This window comes from Xyrauchen texanus, chromosome 3 (genome assembly GCF_025860055.1).
Source record: "Xyrauchen texanus isolate HMW12.3.18 chromosome 3, RBS_HiC_50CHRs, whole genome shotgun sequence".
Lineage (NCBI taxonomy): Eukaryota > Metazoa > Chordata > Actinopteri > Cypriniformes > Catostomidae > Xyrauchen > Xyrauchen texanus.
This window is the reverse complement of record NC_068278.1, coordinates 58,103,524-58,126,523: the sequence shown is the minus strand read 5'-3', so window position 1 is coordinate 58,126,523 and position 23,000 is coordinate 58,103,524. Positions and strand designations below refer to the sequence as shown.

The 23,000-nt window shown below is 38.1% G+C and overlaps 1 protein-coding gene and 1 long non-coding RNA gene across 3 annotated transcripts in view; one reads left to right on the top strand and one right to left on the bottom strand.

Moving 5' to 3' along the window:
* Positions 1-17,642, top strand: part of LOC127632008 (uncharacterized) — a 36,143-nt gene extending 18,501 nt beyond the window's left edge. Inside the window, exon 3 of the long non-coding RNA XR_007969037.1 lies at positions 17,255-17,642. This is a non-coding gene — a long non-coding RNA (uncharacterized LOC127632008). The remainder of the gene's footprint in view (positions 1-17,254) is intronic.
* LOC127631769 (serrate RNA effector molecule homolog) lies at positions 298-21,821 on the bottom strand. 2 transcript variants are annotated; one of them, XM_052110087.1, is made up of 20 exons: positions 21,729-21,821; positions 20,834-20,988; positions 18,772-18,915; positions 17,655-17,798; positions 17,152-17,340; positions 11,389-11,558; positions 11,106-11,284; positions 10,894-11,007; positions 9,478-9,682; positions 9,221-9,387; positions 9,045-9,106; positions 6,680-6,758; positions 6,399-6,590; positions 6,146-6,319; positions 2,954-3,107; positions 2,540-2,733; positions 2,222-2,378; positions 1,988-2,083; positions 1,650-1,752; positions 298-635 (listed from the first exon to the last, which is right to left on the bottom strand). In XM_052110087.1, exons 2-20 carry the CDS (start codon positions 20,950-20,952, stop codon positions 560-562), a joined length of 2,718 nt encoding a protein of 905 aa, XP_051966047.1. In that variant the 5' UTR covers positions 20,953-20,988; positions 21,729-21,821; the 3' UTR covers positions 298-559. The 2 variants fall into 2 exon arrangements, with proteins under 2 accessions (XP_051966047.1, XP_051966056.1); XM_052110096.1 differs by having other exon boundaries at positions 2,234-2,378.
* Between the last annotated feature and the right edge of the window lie 1,179 nt (positions 21,822-23,000).

Sequence of the window (23,000 nt, the reverse complement as noted above, 5' to 3'; positions counted from 1 at the left end):
TACTTAGCTGGGGGAGTGAGATTAAAAAACTTAATTTGCACTTTTGAGATTAACTATTGCATCAAAAAAGGACAATTTGGAATTTTGAACTTCACAGATTTAACTGAATACTTAGTTAAGTGTATTAACAAACATTTCATCTCTACATTGTTACTTTGAAACTGAATGGAATGCTGGCGTTGTTTACTTTCAGTATAAGTCCATTACAGTAAACATGCTTTTTCCTTAAAATCGTCTGGAACATTAATATTAGGGGGAAATAAAGTATAGAATATTTTTTTTATTTGTTACCCAACACATTACACAAATGGTATTCAAATTAGTTTTATTGGCAGAAAAACAAGGAAATAGCACAAGCTCACACTATGACCGACATTGATGATCAACACGAGACATGCGTTCACTTCAGGTGCAGCGCTACTCTGTGACATGTGAGTGAACAGTAAGGGACAGTGCTGAGCAGTTTCTGGAATTAATGCACAAACAAGACTAAATAAGTACTGAAATAATCGTAAAAAACAAAAACACATTTAAAAATAGAGAGAATAAAAATGGAGTTCTAAAAGAAGTCCACATCATCCGGTGCGTCTAAATCACGATATTCAATGATATTGCGAGGATCCCCACGCATCATCCTGAAAAAGACAGACAGAAGGAATTATGGCCGTTACCATCATAAAACAGCTTATAATACAATAATACTTTTCTCACCTGATTGTAAACTGTAAAGGCCTTTGCGTAACAAATGTGATCAAAATAATACATTCCGAACAAGTCATTCACACTTGAGTAAACACACACGCCGTCAAAGCACGGCTTTTTTTAATACAATAAGTGTAATTTTTTTCCCAGTGAAGAAATGCCCTGCCCAATAAAATATAAGTTGTAGATCACGTTTAAGTCATTGCAGTTCCCAGAACCAGAGCAACTGGCGGCACTGAAGCTGCTTGTGAATCACTCCGAGCAAATAACCGCGATCAGACGGTTATTTAATAACTGTAACAAGCCTAAATTACGCAGTGATTTAAAACAAATGCACTTAACAAGTATATACACCGCATGCGTGACAAATTGCATATAATAATTCTTGTTCCAAATGATAACGTTTTAAACATTAATAGTATTGTTTACACTTAATACTTTCTAATCACCCCTCAGACTGTGTATACATGACAATAGTGTCATTCAACTTGTCCAGCAGGTGAACTGAAATAGTTTGTGAAGTGTCTTGAATGTTTTCTTTCTCGTTGAGCAAATCAACAAAACACTCGTTAATGCTGCTGCAGCTTGTAGAAAAATCGTGTTTTTTTATTTTCAGTCTACTTGGTAGAGAATCGATTGCTTTTCTTGTTTGTTTTGCAAAGTTGTCAAGTGTTTTTTCTTGTCACACGGTGATGGGCAGAGGGCGGACCAGCTCAAAGGTGCGTTGAGCCACCTACTGTACCGGGGTAAAATTGCTTGTCAATTAGCGGCATCTATGGTAAAGGCGCGAATGTGCTAACATTGAACATTTGCGTCACTTTCTATGGAAGGGATCACTCGTCGGTGGTTCGTCTCTCATAATCATGTCGTCTTTGGTGTGCAAAGGCCTTAAAGCTGTGGTGGCTCACAAAAGCCATCAAATACAACATTAAACACGATTGACTTACCGGTTGTTTCTAGGTTTCCCAGGGTAACTGCCTTGTCCACGGAAGTTGTCATAGTTACCTCTGCCGCCTCCACCATACTGGTTTGGGGGGTAAGGAGGTCCACCTGTTAAATGGATGAAGAAACATCTGAATATGTTATACCATTGCTTATCAGACCCTAACTAAGTGATTCATAATAAATGATGCATTGCAATGCTTTCTCAAGCGATTTCTATTCTTTTAGAATGGTTTTGCAATTGTATCAAGACTCCCTGAATCAAAATGAAATCATGAGGTGCTGAAAGACTTCCACCCCTACTAACAATCATTTCACACTTTGTCTCTCATTAAATACACACCTCCGTAGCCCATAACTGGAGGTCTGGGCTGGCCAAAACCCATCAGACCCTGGGGACCCTGAGGAGGGAAAGGAAGACCTGCAGGTGAAAGCAATCCTAAAGAGACAAAGAGAGAGAGAGTCAGGGTTGAAAATACAAATGAAAGGAACTACAAAAGTCATGGTGACTGTTTGGAGCATGTTTCTGTCAACAGTGCTGCACTTCGGACAACACGATGATTGACAGGTGTTTTACCCTGGCCAGGACCTGGAGGTGGTGGAGGCTTCATCTCTGGGATGGAGGGTCTTTTTGCATCCATCAGAAAGTTGTTGAAGAACACCACTTCTTTCTTCACTTCCTCAATCTTATCACCGTGTTTGTTAAGGATGTGCTTCCTAACAAACTCTGGGCCCTACAAAGAAAAGATAAAAATGAACAATACAAATGATAATGAGTGCACGTTGAGACTGTCAAAAGATGTAATTTTAAAGATAATCTTCAGCCCGCAAGGTTATTTTTCAGCAAACTAGTTCGAGTAGCTTTCAAAAGATGATGATTTGCAACAACACTAACCTTAAACTTCTTGCCACTGAGTGGACAGAGCCATTTGTCCTTGCCAAGCTCCTGTGTGTTAGCCAACACAAACTTTTCCACTTCCTGCTCTGGGTCTTTGCGGCCCATCTTCCCCGCTTCATCTTCAGACAGTGATTCCTTCACACTGAACAGTGGTCCTAGCTTGTCTTCAAATGTCTTTTGCCAGTCCACCACTAGAAGAGGAAAATCCAGGGTCAGAAAAATGCATAAAGTCAAACAAATCCAGGGGATTACGTAGAGAAAATGTTTATATTTCTATTCTAAAATATGCAGTCAACCGACAAGTTAAAACTGTGACACCATCAAGACATTTCAGTTTGAGGCCCGCATCTCCCAGAGCAAACTGAGCAATGCATTGAAAGTAGACTTTTCAGTGTTGAAAGTAGCGTTTACCCTCTCTGTGAGTAATACGGTTGGGGGGAATGGGTCCGCGCACATGGATGATCCCACAACGGTTTGGCATCTCGTCTTCACTCGGGTACTCACAGGTGTTGTAGTAATCAATAGAGTGAACGATACGAAGATAGAACAGAAGACGATCCAACACCTGGAAGAGGATCAACACAACACACATTACTCTTCGGTGGTGGGCTGTCATGCGTCACAATGCTATTCACATTTCTAAGTTGAAACCACATTTATAAGTGTAACCATCTGATCAATATCTGAAAGTCACATTTAAACAGAATTAATCTCATCCAGTTTAAGTGACAATACACAAAATATATCACATATCACCCAAAATCAAAAGAACATTTTAAATAATTCTCATTCCCATAATGTGTCTAGTTTTAGTCCCATTATTCTCAGATTCTCATTGCTGTAATATGTTTTTCAGTATAACAATGTTCCTGTAATACAATGCTTGATATTTAAATCAGCATGTATTAAAGACAACAAATAGTATTAAGAATTTTTTCCCCTTGCAATACAGTAATGAGAATGAGATTTTCCATGCATTACGGTATTGAGAATTTAGGGGGAAAATGTGCTTAATTTTCATTGAAACGTCATTAAGCAATGGTTGTTAAACCTAAAACAGGCAATGTGCACCACAAGAAACATACCCTTTCATTTCTTATAGGGGGTATTGGAAAGGGTCTCTCACACAATCTTATCATTTATCATAGTTGGGTCTGTTTTAAGTGTGTGGGTCACATGACTCGTTTAAAATTTTCTGTGATCGTTAAGTCATACTGACCTTAAACCAACATGTTCACCCATGGTGCAGGACATGCTGACTTTGTGATAATTGTATATTAATTTTACTTTTCTTCAGTAAAAAAACTAAAACTATAAAATTGCTAATATTAATTGTGAACATGGTTTTACAATGCAGAAGAAAATTAAGTCACATTTTGAAGTGCGCGTATCCCCAGAGATATGTTGCCAGATTAAGGGAAGAAAAAGGGTTAATCCACAATATTACACCTGTCATTCATGGAACCTTAAAGCTAAACTCAGTTTAGTTGTAGTAGTAATCTTTATATAGTAATAGTTATATGCAATCTGGATTATGATACAAGGTTATCCAACTCAAATGCATGTGACTTTTGTACATTAATAGGGGAACGTATCCTGCAAGACAACTCATAAAAACAAAAATATATCCAATTTCTATGGATGTGTTAAACTTAAGTCCAAATTATATAAAAAGTGATATTAAATGATTATTAAGGTTAAAAAGGCACTCTAAACGAAACAATTTATCATTCAAATTGTTGTTTTATTTTAAAATTATTGATGTCTTAATTGTTAATTATTATGGTACACTTCACAATAGGGTTCCATTAGTTAACACTGTTAATGCATTAGGTTTGCAGAGTTTATTAATCATTGATAATGTTAGTTTATAAAACACAATTGTTAATCGTTAGTTCATAGTGCATTAACTTGTTAACATATACATCTACCTATATTACTATGTTAAAATGATCATGAATTAAGATAAATAAATGCTGTAAAATATTGTTCATCATCATAACTAATGTTAACAAAATGGAACTTTATTGTAAAGTGTTACAATTTGAATTATTATATTGTCGTTTATAATTTACATTTATATAAATGCAAGTTCCATACATTGAGGTGAAATGTACCAGACCATGTTCTTGAACGGTTTCATTTAAATTATAGTAATGCTTTATTTTAGGGATTATAAATTAAACAGTAACTCATGTCAAATAATTACACTTGTAAGTGGCTAGTTATGGACTGGTTTGGCATTAAAGTATTCATCAAGCTTTTATTGTCTGATTTCTTATTTTTGCTTTATAGCCCCTTTACATTAGCTTTTGTCATAATGAATTAGCTAAAAATAAAATATCAGTAGCTAGAACGAAGCAAATGACATCGATTATAGGTTTGCAGTACTCCAACTGAACGTGCGGCTTAGAAGTATAAAATACATATAGAATGCGTACAGCATTTCAACGAAGCAGGAAGGTTAGGGTGGTAGGGTTTAGGGTGTCTGTGGGACTCTAAATAAATGCAATAAACATGTTCATGCCCCTAAGCTATATGGTAGTATTTTTATTAGATGTGCAAATAGCATCAAACACTATTTGCACTTTGTGCAAAGATGCTTTGTGTTGCTATTTATACTAAGCAACAAACGTCTCTGCCTTCTACACTGTCTGGCCAAAAAAGTTGCATACTCCATTTCATTGGACTGCCTTTAGTTTTGATTATGTCGCACACATTCATCATGGCATTGTTTCGACAACCTTATGCAACGTCACAACATTTATTTCTGCCCAGAGTTGCATTCATTTTTGTCCGAGAGCTTGTATTGATGACGGGAGATTCGAACCTCTCTGTAAAGTCTTCTCCAGCACATCCCAAAGACTTTCAATGAGGTTAAGGTCAGGACTCTGTGGAGGCAAATTCATGTGTGAAAATGATTCCTCATGCTCCCTGAAACACGCTTTCACAATTTGAGCCTGATGAATCTTGGCATTGTCGTCCTGGAAAATGTCTGTGCTGTCATGGAAGAAAAAAATCCATTGATGGGATAACCTGGTCATTCAGTACATTCAGATAGTCAGCTGACTTCTGAGCCTCGACCTGACCAACTGAAACAACCCCAGATCATAACACTGCCTCCAGAGGCTTGTACAGTGGGCCCTATGCATGATCGTGCATCGCTTCAAGTGTTTGCCTTCTTACCCTGATGCACCCATCGCTTTGGAATAGGGTAAATATGGACTCAGACCACATGATCTTTTTCCATCGCTCCACAGTCCAATTTTTATGCTCCCTAGCACTGAAGTCATTTTTCCCCCGATTAGCCTCACTAACAAGTGGCTTTCTTGTGGCCACACAGCCGTTGTAACAATCCTGATCCAATCACAGAATCTTTTGTATCTGCTTATTTAAAATCAAAACAGCTACCTTTTTTTAGCCAGGCAGAGTATGTTTTTTATACTTACAAGATGCAGTCACACAGTGTAATGAGAACCTATAAAGCATGCATTTTGCACCTTACTAGCTAGTGGTATCTTTCGTTTTACCTAATAAGTTAATTGCTAGAGGTAGTAAGAGAAGCATGATAGTATGGGATTCTGCAATTAGCCATATTCTCACCTTGACCAGTTTTTCATCTCTCTCCACTGTGATCTCAGTAGGGTTTCCATCTTTGTTTCCATCCTCACAATCTGCTGCGCCTGCACTTCCCAGAAGCTCCTCTTCCTCTGCACTCACTTCCTCTATGAGGTAATCAGTGATGTTCTTCAGAATGGGGTTCTGAGCAGGAAGATGCTGAAAGTGAAGAGAGAAACTTAGTTCACTCAAGTTGATTTAAGATTGCATCAGTTTGTGAATTTGCAGGTGAGAATACCTCCATAGTGGGCGGCTCTTCCCGTGGTTCGTGGCTCCAGAGTTTCTCCCTATCGTCCAGTGCGTGGATCAGTTTAGCGGCCATCTTGATGTCATTACGAAGCACCTGCTTGTGCTGAGTGATTCCGTTTACATTTCGAACACGCCGTGCCAAGTCTCGATTGACTCCGGGAGCCAACTCACAGTCCCGCAGCTGACGAAAGAGACACAGGACAAGAGAATGAGGTTTAAATAGAGTCCTTTTCATAGTTCAGTTTTAGACTGATGGTTCTTGGGACTCACTCGGATGTTCTGCAGGTTCCAGCAGATCTCTTTGATATTCACCCCTCTGTCAAAGGTCACCCAGCAACGCCTGAAAAACCTGAGGCACAAAATTGAGAATTTCTTTTATTTTGGCTGTTTCTATCCACATCATGGATCAAAATACTTGGATGTCATACCACAGGAAACCACACTTCTGGGTTCTTTCGATGGCCACTAAGCAGATTTCAATGGTGGAAACAGGCAGCGCTGCAGTTTTAATCATCTTTTAAGCATTGTAGCGTGTAATAATGTCTGTTTATGTTAATAAAAGTTATTATAAAAGGAATATATATGGTTTACAGAGGAATTTGTGTGGGTTCTTTTATGAAACATCTGCAACAATTTAAAGTTGGTTTAATGAGCCTGTATGATTGACTCGGACATGTAACAGATGGATGAATACACATATCACACTTCTAAAGCCTAAGAAATTAGGTACTTTTAAAACTACCATCAGACATACAATGTGTCTTAACTGCTTAAATAATTTTACTTCAATGTGATAACATTCTATATCAAAACTTAAACAATATGATTTACTCCCTTCAAAATAAATGCAAAGACAATTATAGCAGAATACAACTTTTATTCACTTATCCCTTCACAAACAGCAGTCCATGTGCAGCGGTGAAGACCTGAACAGTTAAGTCCTGTTCCTCCCATTATATAGTATATGGTGGTCTTGATTCTATAAGATCATCGATAGATCATATTTGACCAATTGACTTCATATCGGTCACAGCGACAGCACTTTGGAAATTAAAAACAGCCGTTTGCGATCGGCGTTTGCACGATTACGATTACTCCACCAACGGCTACTGCGGGCCAATGGTGTCTAATACAGCAGATGCAATAACAATAATGGTGACCCGTGAAATATAATTTATGTAAAATCCTGAGTTTTCCTGGTGCAACGATCTGGTGGAAATTTAAAGAAGCCCTAATTTCCAATAATATGTGGGAAAAGGAGTGTTTCAACCCAAGAAACAGCACTTTTTGGCCAGTTTCAGCGAAATTTGAGCAAAGCACCCATAGACAGCAGTTCTTTTCTGGGCAACCAAAAGAACCCGGAAGTGGCGGAGCGTTTGTTTTTAAAGAGTAACTTCATCTATAATGAAGGGAGGGCAGGAAGTAATGGTAAGAAGACTTTTAAGTGTGAGAGAGTTAAGACCAGAGATGTTTTAGTAGTTTTGAAAGGTCGAAAGAATTTATGCCACGGCCCTACTGAAATTTAAATCTGTTAGGTATTTTCATTCATTTTTCATTATTCATCAAATTGTAGCTTTTAAAACAGTTTTCCCATCAATAAATATGATGTCTTGAAATTGCATTTATTTAATTACAGGTTTATCGTTTATGTGCATAAGCTAGGAGCTGTTATCATGTTGCTAACATGTTTTAAAAAGCTGCTAACACGTTGCTTAGAATTGTTAGCATGATGCTAACACGATTAAACATTTTGCTGGGTGTTCCTAACATGTTTAAACATGTAGCTAGGAAATGCTAACATGTTTTAACATGTGGAAAAACAATGCTTGCAAGTTTTAGCATGAAGCTAGGAAATGTTTTAAAATGTAACTAAATACTGCTAGCATGTTTAGCATGAAGCTGTGTTACAAGGCAATTAACATGAAGTTTTGAAAGTTCGAAAGCAATTAAGACATGGCCCTTCTGAAATTTAAATCTATTAGGTATTGCCATTGGTTTCATTATTTGTCCAATTTTAGCTTTTAAAACAGTACACATCCATGTTTTACATCAATAAATATGATGCCTTGAAATTGCATTTATTATATTACATATATTTCATGACAAGTTTATTTTTGATATGCATAATTTGTTGTTTGTGTTCTTTACTGCAGCTGTGCCATGTTTAATTAGAAGTAAATGTTTTTGCTGTTGTTTTTAATCCATAACTGACTGTAAAGAACAGAAAAATGTATTAAAAGAGACATTATACAATGACAAATGGATAGCGTGGATCTCGTCTGTGGACACGCATTACACAGAACAAGTCAAACCACAGTGAAAGGATCTTGCTGCTGAACGTCTTCGCCACTATACAACTCAATCACTGCTGAGTAAAATTGGACTATTTACCAGACAATGGCCAACCACAGACATTTTTAGTCATATAGTGCAAATTTGCACACATATGCAAGTGATTAACTCTCAATGAAGGGGGTTGTCGCAGAGTAAACGATCAAACTTGGGATTTAAGAGTTGATATTGAGATTCAAATGAAGAAAATCTATATTTTTAACAAGCCCTAAAATCTTTTCATTTAATTTCTACTAATGAATGTCTGTGTATGTTGTCATTGTAGCCGATGGCCATGTCTCACCTGCGTTCTGGTTGAGGTTCTGACAAACAAACACGCATGAATCCTGGATAACGGCGACAAAGCTGCAAAGAAAGTAGCTGACATTAATCCTCACTGTTCAATGCTTAATGGACACTAAAAGCAATAACCTCATATTATTACAGCTGAACTGGTGTAGTTTGTGTGTGTGCACTTACAGCAACAATCTCAGCTTTAGATATAGTTGGAGCGATGCTTCTCATGAAGAGAGAGCACGTTCTGTGAAGAGGTCGAGGTCTCAGCGGCTGATCATCTTTCACTTTCTTCTCCTTTTCTTTCTCTTTTTCTTTCTGTTGCTCCTCCGAACTCTCCTTCACATCAATTGCTTAAAAGAGAAACAACGTTGAGTATCTTATCAAACATTATTAACAATTCCAAACACATTTTAAATGCAATGACACTTCCAAACAATCACCTTCCCCCTCCTCTTCTTCCTCATCTTCCTTGTCCTCTCCCTCATCTGGTTCCCTCTCTTGCTCTCGCTCTCTTTCCCTCTCCCTCTCAGAGGGTTTCTCAGAGCAGTGAGAGTTAGAGTCGGAATCAGAATCAGATTCGCTCTCAGATGCGCTGGCTTCATCTTCACTGTCTCCACTGTGCTTTCTCTTCCTCTTCTTACTCAGCTAGAGAGAGAGAGAAGCAAGCTTGATCACACTGAATGCAAGTACACATCCATCAAGTTATGCTGTCCATGACAAAATTAGCAAGATTGCACAGGACACTGTCACCTAGGGTTGGGTGATATAGCAAAAAAAAAAAAAAAACATCTTTTTTATATATATATATATATATATATATATATTAAATAGTCAAGAAATCAAGTAGATAGAAAATGCAAGTAGCAAAAAATAAATAAAATTAAAGATACTGGAGATACAGTCTAGTTAAAACTAGATGGAAAGTTTGAAGACAAACTTCATGTTGGCTTGAAAAAGCCTTGTCAGAAAGTTTAAAAAAGCTTAAAAGCTCGGAGTTTTACAGACAGAAAGACAGATAGAATGTTTTAGCACATAGCTAGGTGCTTCTTGCATGTAGCTAGGCGTTGGTAGCATGTGTTAGCATGAAGCTAGGTGCTGTTATCAAGTTGCAAAAATGTTTTAACATGTTGCTATGTGTTGTTAACATGTTTAACACATAGCTAGGAAATACTAGAATGTTAATAGCATGTAGAAAAACAATTCTAACAAGTTTTAACATGAAGCCAAGCATTGCTAGCATGATGAAAGCATGTTTTTGCTTGAGCGAAACATTGCTAGCATGTTTTAGCACGTAGCTAGGAAATGTTTTAAAATGTAACTAAATACTGCTAGCATGTTGCTATAATGTTTGACATGAAGCTGTGTTGCTAGCATGTTTGTAACATGTTATAACAAGTTGCTAACATGTTGAAAGCATATAGCTAGGCAAAGCTTGCATGTTGCTAACATGTTTAGGCAAGTTGAAAGCATGTTTTAACATGTAGCTAAGCATTGCTAGCATGTTTCTAGCACTAATCTAGTTAAAATAATCAAGGTATATTTTCCACACTGTTCATCACTACTAGAACACAATCATATTTATCCAGTTTAATTTATAACTATGCATTAACAGCAATGTTTTTCTACATATGTTAGACTTTTTATATTAATGTATATTAAATATTAATGAATCATCCAAGTTAAAATCGGTGTGAAGCTATTTTAATAACATCTCTCGTTGTCACAAATCATCCAATACATTGACATTGAATTCACAAAAAATATATATATAATTTTTTGAAACCATCGTTTCATTTTTCATTGTCAGCGATCATTGCAAATGTGTTTTGAACATATCGTTCCAACACCTCACTTGCCTTCTTAGGTTCAGGGATTGGTTCGACAGGTGGTTCCTTCTCTGCCTTCTCCTCTCCTTCACTCACGCCTGCAGAAGTACCTGCTTCCTTCTCCACACCCTCATCCCCCTCATCCTAAAAACAAAAAGGCAGACGATTTTTTTGCTTTGCACTCAGTTGATAAAGATCCTGCTGACACTGCATGACTATTTGCTCTTTTTTCTAACACACACCATCTTCTCTTTCTCAGTCGATGGTTTGCGCTCAGCATCGATGGGCTTGGGCTCATCTCGTTTGGTAGGTTCAGATCCAGCACCACCAGACGACAGTCTCTCTTTCTCCTCCTCTTCCTCAATTGGCTGTTCTAGGATGCGCAGGTCATTCTCGCCCCCTCCTTCCATCTTTATCACGGCTAGAAAGGACAGAAATAAAACATGCTTTGATTAGTCTGAATGATAATGTATAGTAAGTAGTGCAAGTCTAGATTAGGTTCAAATTAAATACACTTCTCCATACCTGCATCTAAAATCTTGGTGATTTGTGGAGCGTGCTCGATGTCCAGAGTGACAGATTCAAACCAGCTATTGTCCATGAGAAATGTGTATACGTTGAGCCTGTTTTGTAGCGCGCAATGGGCCTCTGCTTTGCGTTTTCCTGCCTCATCAGGGTGATACTTAGAACGAAACCTGATAAAGAGAAAGATCGGGGGGGGTTGGAGAACAACATGTTTAGCAACAATTTCCAAGTCATGCAAGCATTAAATACCACAAATAAATCACCAAATCCTGTATTTCTTATTACCAACTAGTCCTAATGTGTCTGCTAAATTACACTAACATTTATATCTTGATAATCTATCGCCATCCAGTAATTCCTAAACTGACTAAATAGATCCAACAGCCTTATCATCACAGCTGGCAAACTTCCTTCCAAATAAAAGGCACTGTGGCTCTCTACATAGGCAGCATTAATGCATCATAGACGCACTCCTGCTGCAAAGGCTGTTCCAAAAGATCACAGCATAATTGCGATACCTTTTAATATACTTACTTTTAGCCAAATTAGTGCCATTAGCTTAGCAACATGCTAACACCAATCTCTATTGAAATTAAGTGAGGAGCACTATTGGTTTGATACACGAAGTTGCTTCCTATGCCTACTTGTGAAGTTCTAAGTTTAGGTTTTGGATCAGAGTTTATGACATTTATTAGATGGCTGCTGACGCAACTTATTCATTTAAGTATGTTTGAGAAAAACAATAAATTATTGCACTCACCACCAATGAAGTTGGAAACAAAAAAAACAAAGCAAACAAATAAACAACAACTGATGCATTATCAAGAAACAGGAGTTTAAACAGTTGGGTGAAACACATTTTTCGTTGTGTGCACTACATTTACCTGATGTACTCCCCGCATTACAACACATTTACACTGAGAGAGGTCTTCTCACAGGTGTGTGCATGCACACACATGATTTCTGCGTTTTGGGGATTTTGATCCAAATATCAAAAAGAAAAATGGGGAAGAAAAGCGTCATGTGCTAAAGAAAAAAAAATTATTTCCTTGAGCGCGCGGAGGCAGGTTTGAATTAAGTGTTCGGCTGTCTAGCTAAGTGCCCTGGTACTTGAATTCTAATGGCATCTGCATTGTGCGCAGAGCAAGCCCTCACTAACTAACAGCGACTCCTGTGATGGGTCCAAGTGATTTTCTCATCTTCCAATGCCTTGTAGTGATGGAGGGAAAGAAGGATTTTTGTTAATTTGCAAAATAAAAATAAAAAAACAACATGCAAAGTCCTAAAATTAAATTAATATTAAAAACAGCCGCAACAAGTCAATGATAGACCTATTCAGTTCCTGTGGAGATAAAATTGTGATTACAAACAATGCTTTCATGAGCAAATCAATCGGCAATGGTTGGTACACTAGGACTAAATGTTAAAAACACATTTAAAAGTATTAATCTATTTATACCTATATCCGTAAAGGGATATTCAATTACAAGAATTCAACATAGGTCATGCTCAGGGGGACAAACCAGACAGAAGTGTGTCTTGGAGCTGCTAAATGTTAAGTTCACCTGAAAACCTTTGAAAATCTATCATCATTTAGTCACCCCAAAGTTGTTCAAAACCCATAAGAATTTCGGCCGAGATGTTAGATAGCCTCAGTAACCATTCACTGTCATTGCATAATTTGTCCGTACAATGAAAGTGAATGGTGACTGAGGCGGTCAATCAGCTTAAAAATCTCCTTTTGTGCTAAACCGAAGACAGCAATTGAGCAAATGGTGATAATTGTCATTTTTGGGTGAACTACACCTAAAGGCCAGGGACATTTGTGCATCCTAGATTGAAAACTATAATTCAGGGGAAAACGTTATTTGATAATAACAGCGAGTGACCATGCTGATTAGGGCTAGGTATTGATACACAAGCTCTCGATTCGATTTCGATCAATATGGTTATATTTCAGTTATGATGTCCCTTTTGATTGCATATGAAAGAAATGATCTTCCAGCTAAAGCTTATACAGCGGATGTTCTAACAAGGTACATTACGAAAATATTACTTTTCCTAATTATAATTTATTAGTTACATTATTTTATTTATTTTTTTAAAAATGAACAAATCCATGTATTGTAATAAATAAGATATTAGTATTTTTTAGCATAATTTGTACTATATACATTAATTTGTTGAACGTGTTAAAAAAACCATACTGTCTCTTTAAGGAAATCGGCATATCTGTAAACAGCATCTTTAAATGAGCGCATGTTAACGAGAGACACGAATGGCTTTATCTCATCTGTGCCATGCATGAATAGAATTAAATGTTTATTTTTTGTTGTTTATGATCAACAACTGACGGTAATGAACAGAAAGGGTTTTAAAAGAGACATTATTCAGTGACAAATCGGACACACATTACACGGAAGAACTTTTACTCAACGCGCAGCGAAAGGATCTCGCTGCTGAATACTTCACCACTATACTACACAATTACTGCTGAGTGAAATCTAAACATTTTCCAGTCAGTTGCCAAATATATACACATTTTAGTCACATAGCACAAAATTTGGTTGCAAATGCAAGTGATTTCCTCTCACTGTGCAGAGGGCCTGCAAATGAGTCATCCCTGGCCCGTGGGATGATTTGCGGAAAAATAAACCATTCATGTTGATTTAGTCTGTAACTTAGGTTAGATACATTCATACTATTATTTTATTAGCAACAGCAGAACAGATAAACATTTAAATTTGTGGTGTTACATGTAGCTATGTTATAGTTTGCACGATCAGTGGAATTTCTTTTAATTACACGGGACATTCAGCGCTTGCAGAGTCAGCACGCGTATCAGCGAACGCCCCACATGTTTGAGAGTGACAAGTACCATTGCCACACATTCCCACAGTGAAGTTTCTCTCACAGATATAATGACAACATGGACAGGTCCAAGGATAAATATGAGATGTAATAACTGTTGCATTGTTTCCGTCCCATTGAACGATTACTCATTTTAAGCAGGTTTCAGTTACTTGCTGTTTATGTTCGGTTTCAGATGGTTTATTGAGGCTAAAGCTCCAGCCACAGAGTGAGCAGTTCTCTCTTTATCTTGTAAACATTATTGCTTGATTCCCTTCAACTAATTGTGATGTAACCTCTGTTTAATGAAATGAATACATTCCGTGTTTTTCCTTTTGTTCAGAGTAAAATTAGCACCTGCCAAATGTGGATATTTTATGCGCTTTGGAGGATAATTTCTGTGGCGGGCAACTTATAATCGTCTTGGGAGTGACGTGACAAGAAATGCTGTCAGACACAAAGACGTGCGTTTGAAGAAACACACTCGATTCGATTTTGAAGTACAGACGACAGAATAAAGCCGTTGATGAGCGTTTCTGATTCGTTCAGAGGTGCTCTTCCGGAGCACACGCATGCATTGCGCTCACTGTTTCTGCCATCTGAAACTAGTTTGCAACTGCAAGAACAGTGTCATCCATGACAACGCTACAAATGATTTCAGACCATCTCAAGAGGTGTCCGAGTTTAGTTCGCTTGATTTCGGAGCAGTTCGCATTGTGAATGCAACATTGCTTAATTCCAAACATTTGTGGCTGAATACAAAACCATCATACAAAGCAAATGACAAGCAGCAACATTAATGAATTGTCATGCATGTCATCACAATTCACTACAGCTTAAGGAGTGGTGTTTTATATATCTTTATGAATAACCAAAGGAGCTGGTAAAAAAAAACTAAATCAAGGTGGCTGGTGAAATTGGGCATTCACAGCCACTGTGGCTGGTGGGCAAAAAAATGTTTCTATCATTTTACCTGAACTACCAGAATCACTAAAAAAATGATATTTTATCCAAGTTATGAGATTGCAGTCTGAATTGCATGTGGTGACATAAAAAGGGTGCACATTGAAATAACACCAAAACAGTGTGCCTTTCTATTGCGTTGCATTCGCTGGCTGTACTCAACAACAAATACGGTGACTGGTTTAGTCCGATTCATGACTAAATCACTCTTATGAGACGGTACCTTCAAAACAGTGATTCACCAGCTCACGAGTTCTCGTTTTGAATCTGTTTGACGAATCCTTCAGTGAATGAACTTTCTGAATTTCTCGGGGGGGCTGAATGAATGTGATTTTCAGCAAGTTGCTCGGTCACGTCAAAATGTTTATACACATACACAGTATATATATACACACTCACCTAAAGGATTATTAGGAACACCTGTTCAATTTCTCATTAATGCAATTATCTAATCAACCAATCACATGGCAGTTGCTTCAATGCATTTAGGGGTGTGGTCCTGGTCAAGACAATCTCCTGAACTCCAAACTGAATGTCAGAATGGGAAAGAAAGGTGATTTAAGCCATTTTGAGCGTGGCATGGTTGTTGGTGCCAGACGGGCCGGTCTGAGTATTTCACAATCTGCTCAGTTACTGGGATTTTCACGCACAACCATTTCTAGGGTTTACAAAGAATGGTGTGAAAAGGGAAAAACATCCAGTATGCGGCAGTCCTGTGGGCTGAAAATGCCTTGTTGATGCTAGAGGTCAGAGGAGAATGGGCCGACTGATTCAAGCTGATAGAAGAGCAACTTTGACTGAAATAACCACTCGTTACAACCGAGGTATGCAGCAAAGCATTTGTGAAGCCACAACACGCACAACCTTGAGGCGGATGGGCTACAACAGCAGAAGACCCCACCGTGTACCACTCATCTCCACTACAAATAGGAAAAAGAGGCCACGATTTGCAAGAGCTCACCAAAATTGGACAGTTGAAGACTGGAAAAATGTTGCCTGGTCTGATGAGTCTCGATTTCTGTTGAGACATTCAGATGGTAGAGTCAGAATTTGGCGTAAACAGAATGAGAACATGGATCCATCATGCCTTGTTACCACTGTGCAGGCTGGTGGTGGTGGTGTAATGGTGTGGGGATGTTTTCTTGGCACACTTTAGGCCCCTTAGTGCCAATTGGGCATCGCTTAAATGCCACGGCCTACCTGAGCATTGTTTCTGACCATGTCCATCCCTTTATGGCCACCATGTACCCATCCTCTGATGGCTACTTCCAGCAGGATAATGCACCATGTCACAAAGCTCGAATCATTTCAAATTGGTTTCTTGAACATGACAATGAGTTCACTGTACTAAAATGGCCCCCACAGTCACCAGATCTCAACCCAATAGAGCATCTTTGGGATGTGGTGGAACGGGAGCTTCGTGCCCTGGATGTGCATCCCACAAATCTCCATCAACTGCAAGATGCTATCCTATCAATATGGGCCAACATTTCTAAAGAATGCTTTCAGCACCTTGTTGAATCAATGCCACGTAGAATTAAGGCAGTTCTGAAGGCGAAAGGGGGTCAAACACAGTATTAGTATGTGTTCCTAATAATCCTTTAGGTGAGTGTATCTATATATATATATATATGGAGGGTTGCGCAGAGTAAAAAGAATCTCTTGGGATTTAAGAATCGATATCAAGATCGTTCAAATAAAGATCACGATGCATCGGAAAATCAATATTTTTACCTAGCCTTAACGCTGATGGTCAGTAGGAAATTCTCTTCATTTTTTCACATAAATCTTAAAATTTCTATAGGTCAAATGAGTCTCATTTACTGCAGATAGGGTTTTACGTTAAAGAGGCTGAAATTAGTTGCTTCTTTTTGATGTATTGACCTTCTTGAATTCATGCACAAACATTATAACAAAACAATAGAGCAAAAATGGCAGCTGTTTTCGTACCACTCTTCATCTTTATGGGCCAGGAAGAAATCCTGCATCTGTTGCCGCCTAAAATCAATCTTGTACTCATTGTAGCGTTTGACAGACTCCGTTTCATCCACAGAGTCATCCAGAGACAGCAAGAACTCCTTAAAAGTCTTCATCACAGGAGGTGGAGGACCAAGATCCATATCATGGATGTTGCCCAGCCTGGAGGAACACAAGAGAGGAAAAGGGAGATAAGTAGTTATTGCACAAGTGAAATAAAGGAAATGGTTAAGATGATAACTAAGAACAACAATCTGATTGTCTAGTATCTAGAAATGCAATACATATGAATGATAATCAATGCAAATGAAAAACTAATCTATAAGCTTTATAAAATACACATTGTATTTATGGAAATTTCCTTTGACTTTGGACTTATACTACCAGATTTTTCCCTGATCTAGACTCAAGTGAAAAACTGCTCCATCTCAAACAGGAAGAGCAGTATGCTGCCCACTTCCTTTTCCCTCACTCACCTGGCCTGGATGGGGATTCCATGATGCGGCTGCATGAGGTGCATATCAGGGTGACCCCATGGCTGAGGAGGAGCATAGCTGGGTCCACCTCCTCCATAACCCAGATCATAGCCACCATGGTAAGGGTCGCCTGCATGGTCATCCCTAAGAAGATGAGAGGAAGGAAGAGATGGGGATAAAGAGGTCATAAGAAACCAAATAAATTGCCCTTTGGGGACAAATAAAGTTTAAGTACTTAAATAAGTGCTTGCTTGATTTAAGCAACCTAGTAAGTACATCGATTGTCAACAACAAAATGCAGTTGTTCAATAGTTATTTGATCTCATTTAACGTAACATGAGATCGCATTAAACTCTAATGGTGACGCGCGAGAGCAGCACTGCAGTTTGGACCCGACCGAGAGGAAGAATTACACAGATCACAGTCCAGATGCACTCCAAACAGCTTCAGGTGATGTAGATCGCAAAGTATGAAGGAATTATAATGCAAAAATACAAAAATTCAGAAGCACTCTCGTTGTGGAATGAATGGAGCTGTTGATCCGCTGAAGCAAAACTTGCATATCAAGCATCTTTAAAGGAAATACCCAGATGTTAAATCTTTAATACAGTTATATTTAACACGTTAGCGCTTTATTAGAGTTCAAATAATACAAAAGCAGGTCATGTAAATAACTACAAACTGCAAAACTGGCATTTCTCTGTGCGGTCAGCTACTCTATGAGTTGCGCGAATGTCCCGTCACTCTTGTTTTAAGGATTTTTAGACAATTTTAAAATGGAAAACAAGACAACAACACTTGATAACAATGGGATTTTTTGCAGTGAATTTCTTTACAGAATTAAACTTAAAAGTATTTTTCCCTTTAATTCAATGAATATCATTTAGAGGTATTTTTAAAAGATGATTTGTCCTCTATTGTTAGTAAGCACGTTTAATACAACCTTTTAAGTCAGGGCACAATCTGAATAATCGGTTAATAGCTAATGATTAATCATTGCAATAATCACTGAATAATCGTTAGATTAATCGATTATCAAGATAATATTTAGTTGCAGCCCTACTTGTCATCATTAGGTCCATTCTAAAAACCATACCAGTAAACCATTACTACTTACCAGTCTCTCCTCATGCGCTTCTGCTGAGGGCTCATGTCGTGACGAGGGGGGGAAAATCTCTCTCTTCTGCCTCTCTCGTAGTCCCGGTACTCTCCACGGCTGCGCCGTTCACGCCCTCTGTCCCACTCTCTAGCCGAGGGTCGCCTGTAAACAACAACACACGATACATCATACACAGTTGAAGTCAGAAGTTTACATACACCTTAGCCGAATACATTTAAACCATGTTTTTTCCTGTCCTAGGCTAGTTAGGATCACTACTTTATTTTAAGAATGTGAAATGTCAGAATAATAGTAGAGAGTATTATTTATTTCAGCTTTTATTTCTTTCATCACATTCCCAGTGGGTCAGAAGTTTACAGACACTTTGTTAGTATTTGGTATCATTGCTTTTAAATGGTTTAACTTGGGGCAAATGTTTTGGGGAGCCTTCCACAAGCTTCTCACAATAAGTTGCTGGAATTTTTTACCATTCCTCCAGACAGAACTGCTGTAACAGTCAGGTGTGTGGGTCTCCTCGCTCGCACAGGCTTTTTCAGTTCTGCCCACATCGGATTGAGGTCAGGGCTTTGTGTTGGCCACTCCAATACCTTGAATTTGTTGGCCTAAAGCCATTTTACCACAAATTTGGAGGTGTGTTTGAGGTCATTGTCCATTTGGAAGACCCATTTGCGATCGAGCTTTAACTTCCTGGCTGATGTCTTGAGATGTTGCTTTAATTTATCCACATAATTGTCCTTCCTCATGATGTCATCTATTTAGTGAAGTGCACCAGTCCCTCCTGCAGCAAAGCACCCCACAACATGATGCTGCCATCCTCATGCTTCACGGTTGGGATGGTGTTCTTCTGCTTGTAAGCCTCACCCTTTTTCCTTCAAACATAACGATGGTCATTATGGCCACACGGTTACATTTTTGTTTCATCAGACCAGAGGACATTTCTCCAAGAATTAAGATCTTTGTCCCCATGTGCACCTGCAAACTGTAGTCTGGCTTTTTATGGTGGCTTTGGAGAAGTGGCTACTTCCTTGCTGAGCAGCCTTTCAGGTTGTGTCGATATAGTGGGCCTTTTCTACTGCACGGTACTGCTCTGCTCGCTTTTTGGGGGTTTTCCACTGTGGATAGTACCTGATATTTTTTTAGTACCACCTCGGTTGAGGTTCCAAGTGAGCCGAGCCAATCCTAAATGTGACGTCAAACCCGTGCAGATCACTGATTGGTCAGAGAGAATCGTCACTACCAATGTTACTGGATTTTCGACAAGGGACATCAACCCGCTAGTTTTAAAGTTGGCTACAACGATAGCAGTATCATTTGTTCACATGACTTTAGAATTGTAAAAAGAAATGGTTGTGCACAAAACCACTCCATGGTCAATAAACGAGGTGAGACACAGCTACCACCCGACCTACCAACAATGTAGGGAAAAATTTAAATAAAAACGTAAGTGACTACAGAACAATCAAGGAAAAGTTGAAGTGATTTGACCAAATGGACGCTATCTAGACTGGTGAGCAATGGACTCAGCCACGGCTGGAGTGTACAATGGAGGATGGTACGTTTTGTTACGTTATCTCTATACTCTACTTGAAAGCTTCACTTTATTTAGTTGACCAGCTACTGAAGGGCTTGCTTCTTAAACAACCAGGCCAATTTATCTGTTACATTTGTGTAATATCCCCATGCAACAACTGCTTTATGCAGCACAATGAGCTAGTAGCTAACAGCTAGCGGTTTTGTCGCGTTTAAGATGATGTCACGGCAGTAGTGGCGGTGCAACTATGATGATCATCCTATAATCCTACCCACGTTGAGGCGGCACTAAACAGCAGTGGAAAAGCAAACTCAGGAAAGTAAAGTGAGTAGAGTCGATACTAAATCTGTGGAGTGGTAAAAAATAAAAATAAAAAAGTGTATGTAAAAGTGTATGTAAACTTCAACTGTAAAACCATATGAATGCAAAAGTCTCTTTACCAACTACCATTAAGAATTTCACAAATGTGTCCATTTTATGTCTATTTATGATGTGTTCCCTAAGGTAGATTAAATCCCTCTCTCTCACCTGTCATTCCAGTCATCTCTGCGGCGGTCCTCTCTCTCCCGGGACCTGTCATAGTCGCTTCTCTCCCGGCGGAATTTGTCTCTGCGCCGGCGGTCATACTCATCATCGCTGTCGGCCATGGTGTTTAAATAAGGCTGGGAATCAAAACTGGTTTGCTGTGAAACACAAGAATAAAAGGTAAATATGTGAGTTTGAGGTATATTCCGTATATAAAACACTGCCTGCCAAAGTAGTCCATAGAACCCCCAAAATTACCCAATGCATTTTATTATTAATAGTATGTGCAAATGGGTAATATAACGAAAAACCAAAAAACACACATTTACATAAACATACTTATGAGACTTCATTTTAACATGCATTGTTCATTAAGTGCTTAATATAAGTAACCCCAACTTCAACCCTTACATAATATGGCACTTAATTTATGAATAAAGAATATGAATGACACAAAGGTCCATTTATGAATTGGACACACACACGCGCACACACACACGCACACACACGCGCGCGCGCGCACACACACACACACACACACACACACACACAATGGGCATCTACTGAATCGGTTTCGCGCTGAGACACTATTATAATTTACCTAGATTGTGTCCCTAAAAACAAACCACCCAATACTAACGTAAAACTGTGTAAATGATATAACCGTTTCAATACCCAAATAAATTAATTCAATTGTTATAGTGACCGATTAAGACCACGCGGCATATGTTTCTAACTAGCCGCGTGATGTTAAAAAAAAAAAAAAAAAAAAAACACTAGCCGCACCAAAATGTCCAGAAAAGAACAAATTCAGACAAAATTGGATTCACACACTATGTACGTTTCGGTATGACTTAGAAACAGTTAAACATAAATAAGTTCGATTACGAAAACTAACCAGATACTACTGCAAAAGGGGTTTTAATCCGGTGAAATGCCGCCAGTGCTCGACAGTCCTGAACAACCACAGCCACAGCAGAGCGGAAGTACGAAACATCTACAGCGCCACCGTGTGTCCGGATGAGCAACATCAACGCCATAAACAGCAACTGACAGCAACCCGTGTAAATAAATTAGCTTTCAGTTAAAGGTGCACTCAATTTTTTTTAAATCATTAAAGAAGTTTAACTCCTAAAGACATGAATTGTAATGATGAGATATGTAGGACATATTGAGCTCTCACATTAAAATGAAGACTCCAGTCATATCTGTATACTAATAAAAGCTGTTTTATTCTGTGTAGAGGGTCCGCACATGGGGGCTGCCATGTTAGAATCACATGACCAGCCGACTCGCTTAATCTCAGTAACCATCCTGTTATTGGACACTTTCAGTCATTGATTAAATTAATCATGGCTGATTGTGAATACTACATTTGTACAATGGCATCTGAAACTGAAAACTAATTATTTTAAACAATGCTGCATCCAAGCCACAAGGTTTCATTGTAAGTCCAAGATGACACATAGTCAAAAGTTACTGAGTGCACCTTTAAAGTGTTAAAATATTTTAATGCTTTATATTTAGCAAATTTTTTTTAAAAAAAATAGTCATAAAATTACTTCTAAAAATAATAGTTTCAACAGCCTGTTCAAACTAGCAATAGACCTCTTTCCCTTTTTCTTATTCGTTTATGTTGCAGTCACACTATAAGAAATGTACACTATGTGATATATATATATATATATTTCACTGAGACCACACATGCCACAGTTGTAAATCATAGGGTATCTTAAAGTCTGAGCTCAATGATACCAAATGTTGAAAATGTTTCCACGGAGTTTGGCCTTGGCAACTTCCTCTTTTTGGTCTTTAAAAATGTCTGATGTCAAAATTCAGCATATTTTATGGAAAGATTTACACCAAATATAAACATGTTTTAGAAGCATATTTTAGACTGATAACAAATAAATTATGAATACATTAATAGTAAATATATATATATATATATATATATATATATATATATATATATATATATATATATATATATAGGATAATTGTTCTTATGCACTGGATACAAAATTGACGTTAAACGAAACTGCAATTTATATAGTTTTTTTTATTTAATAAGAATAATTACAATGCATTTATTATTTTTGCTGAGTCTCAGGAGGATAATAAGGCTGATTATTCGGATTATTTTTTTTTATGGGATTTAAAATCTGTT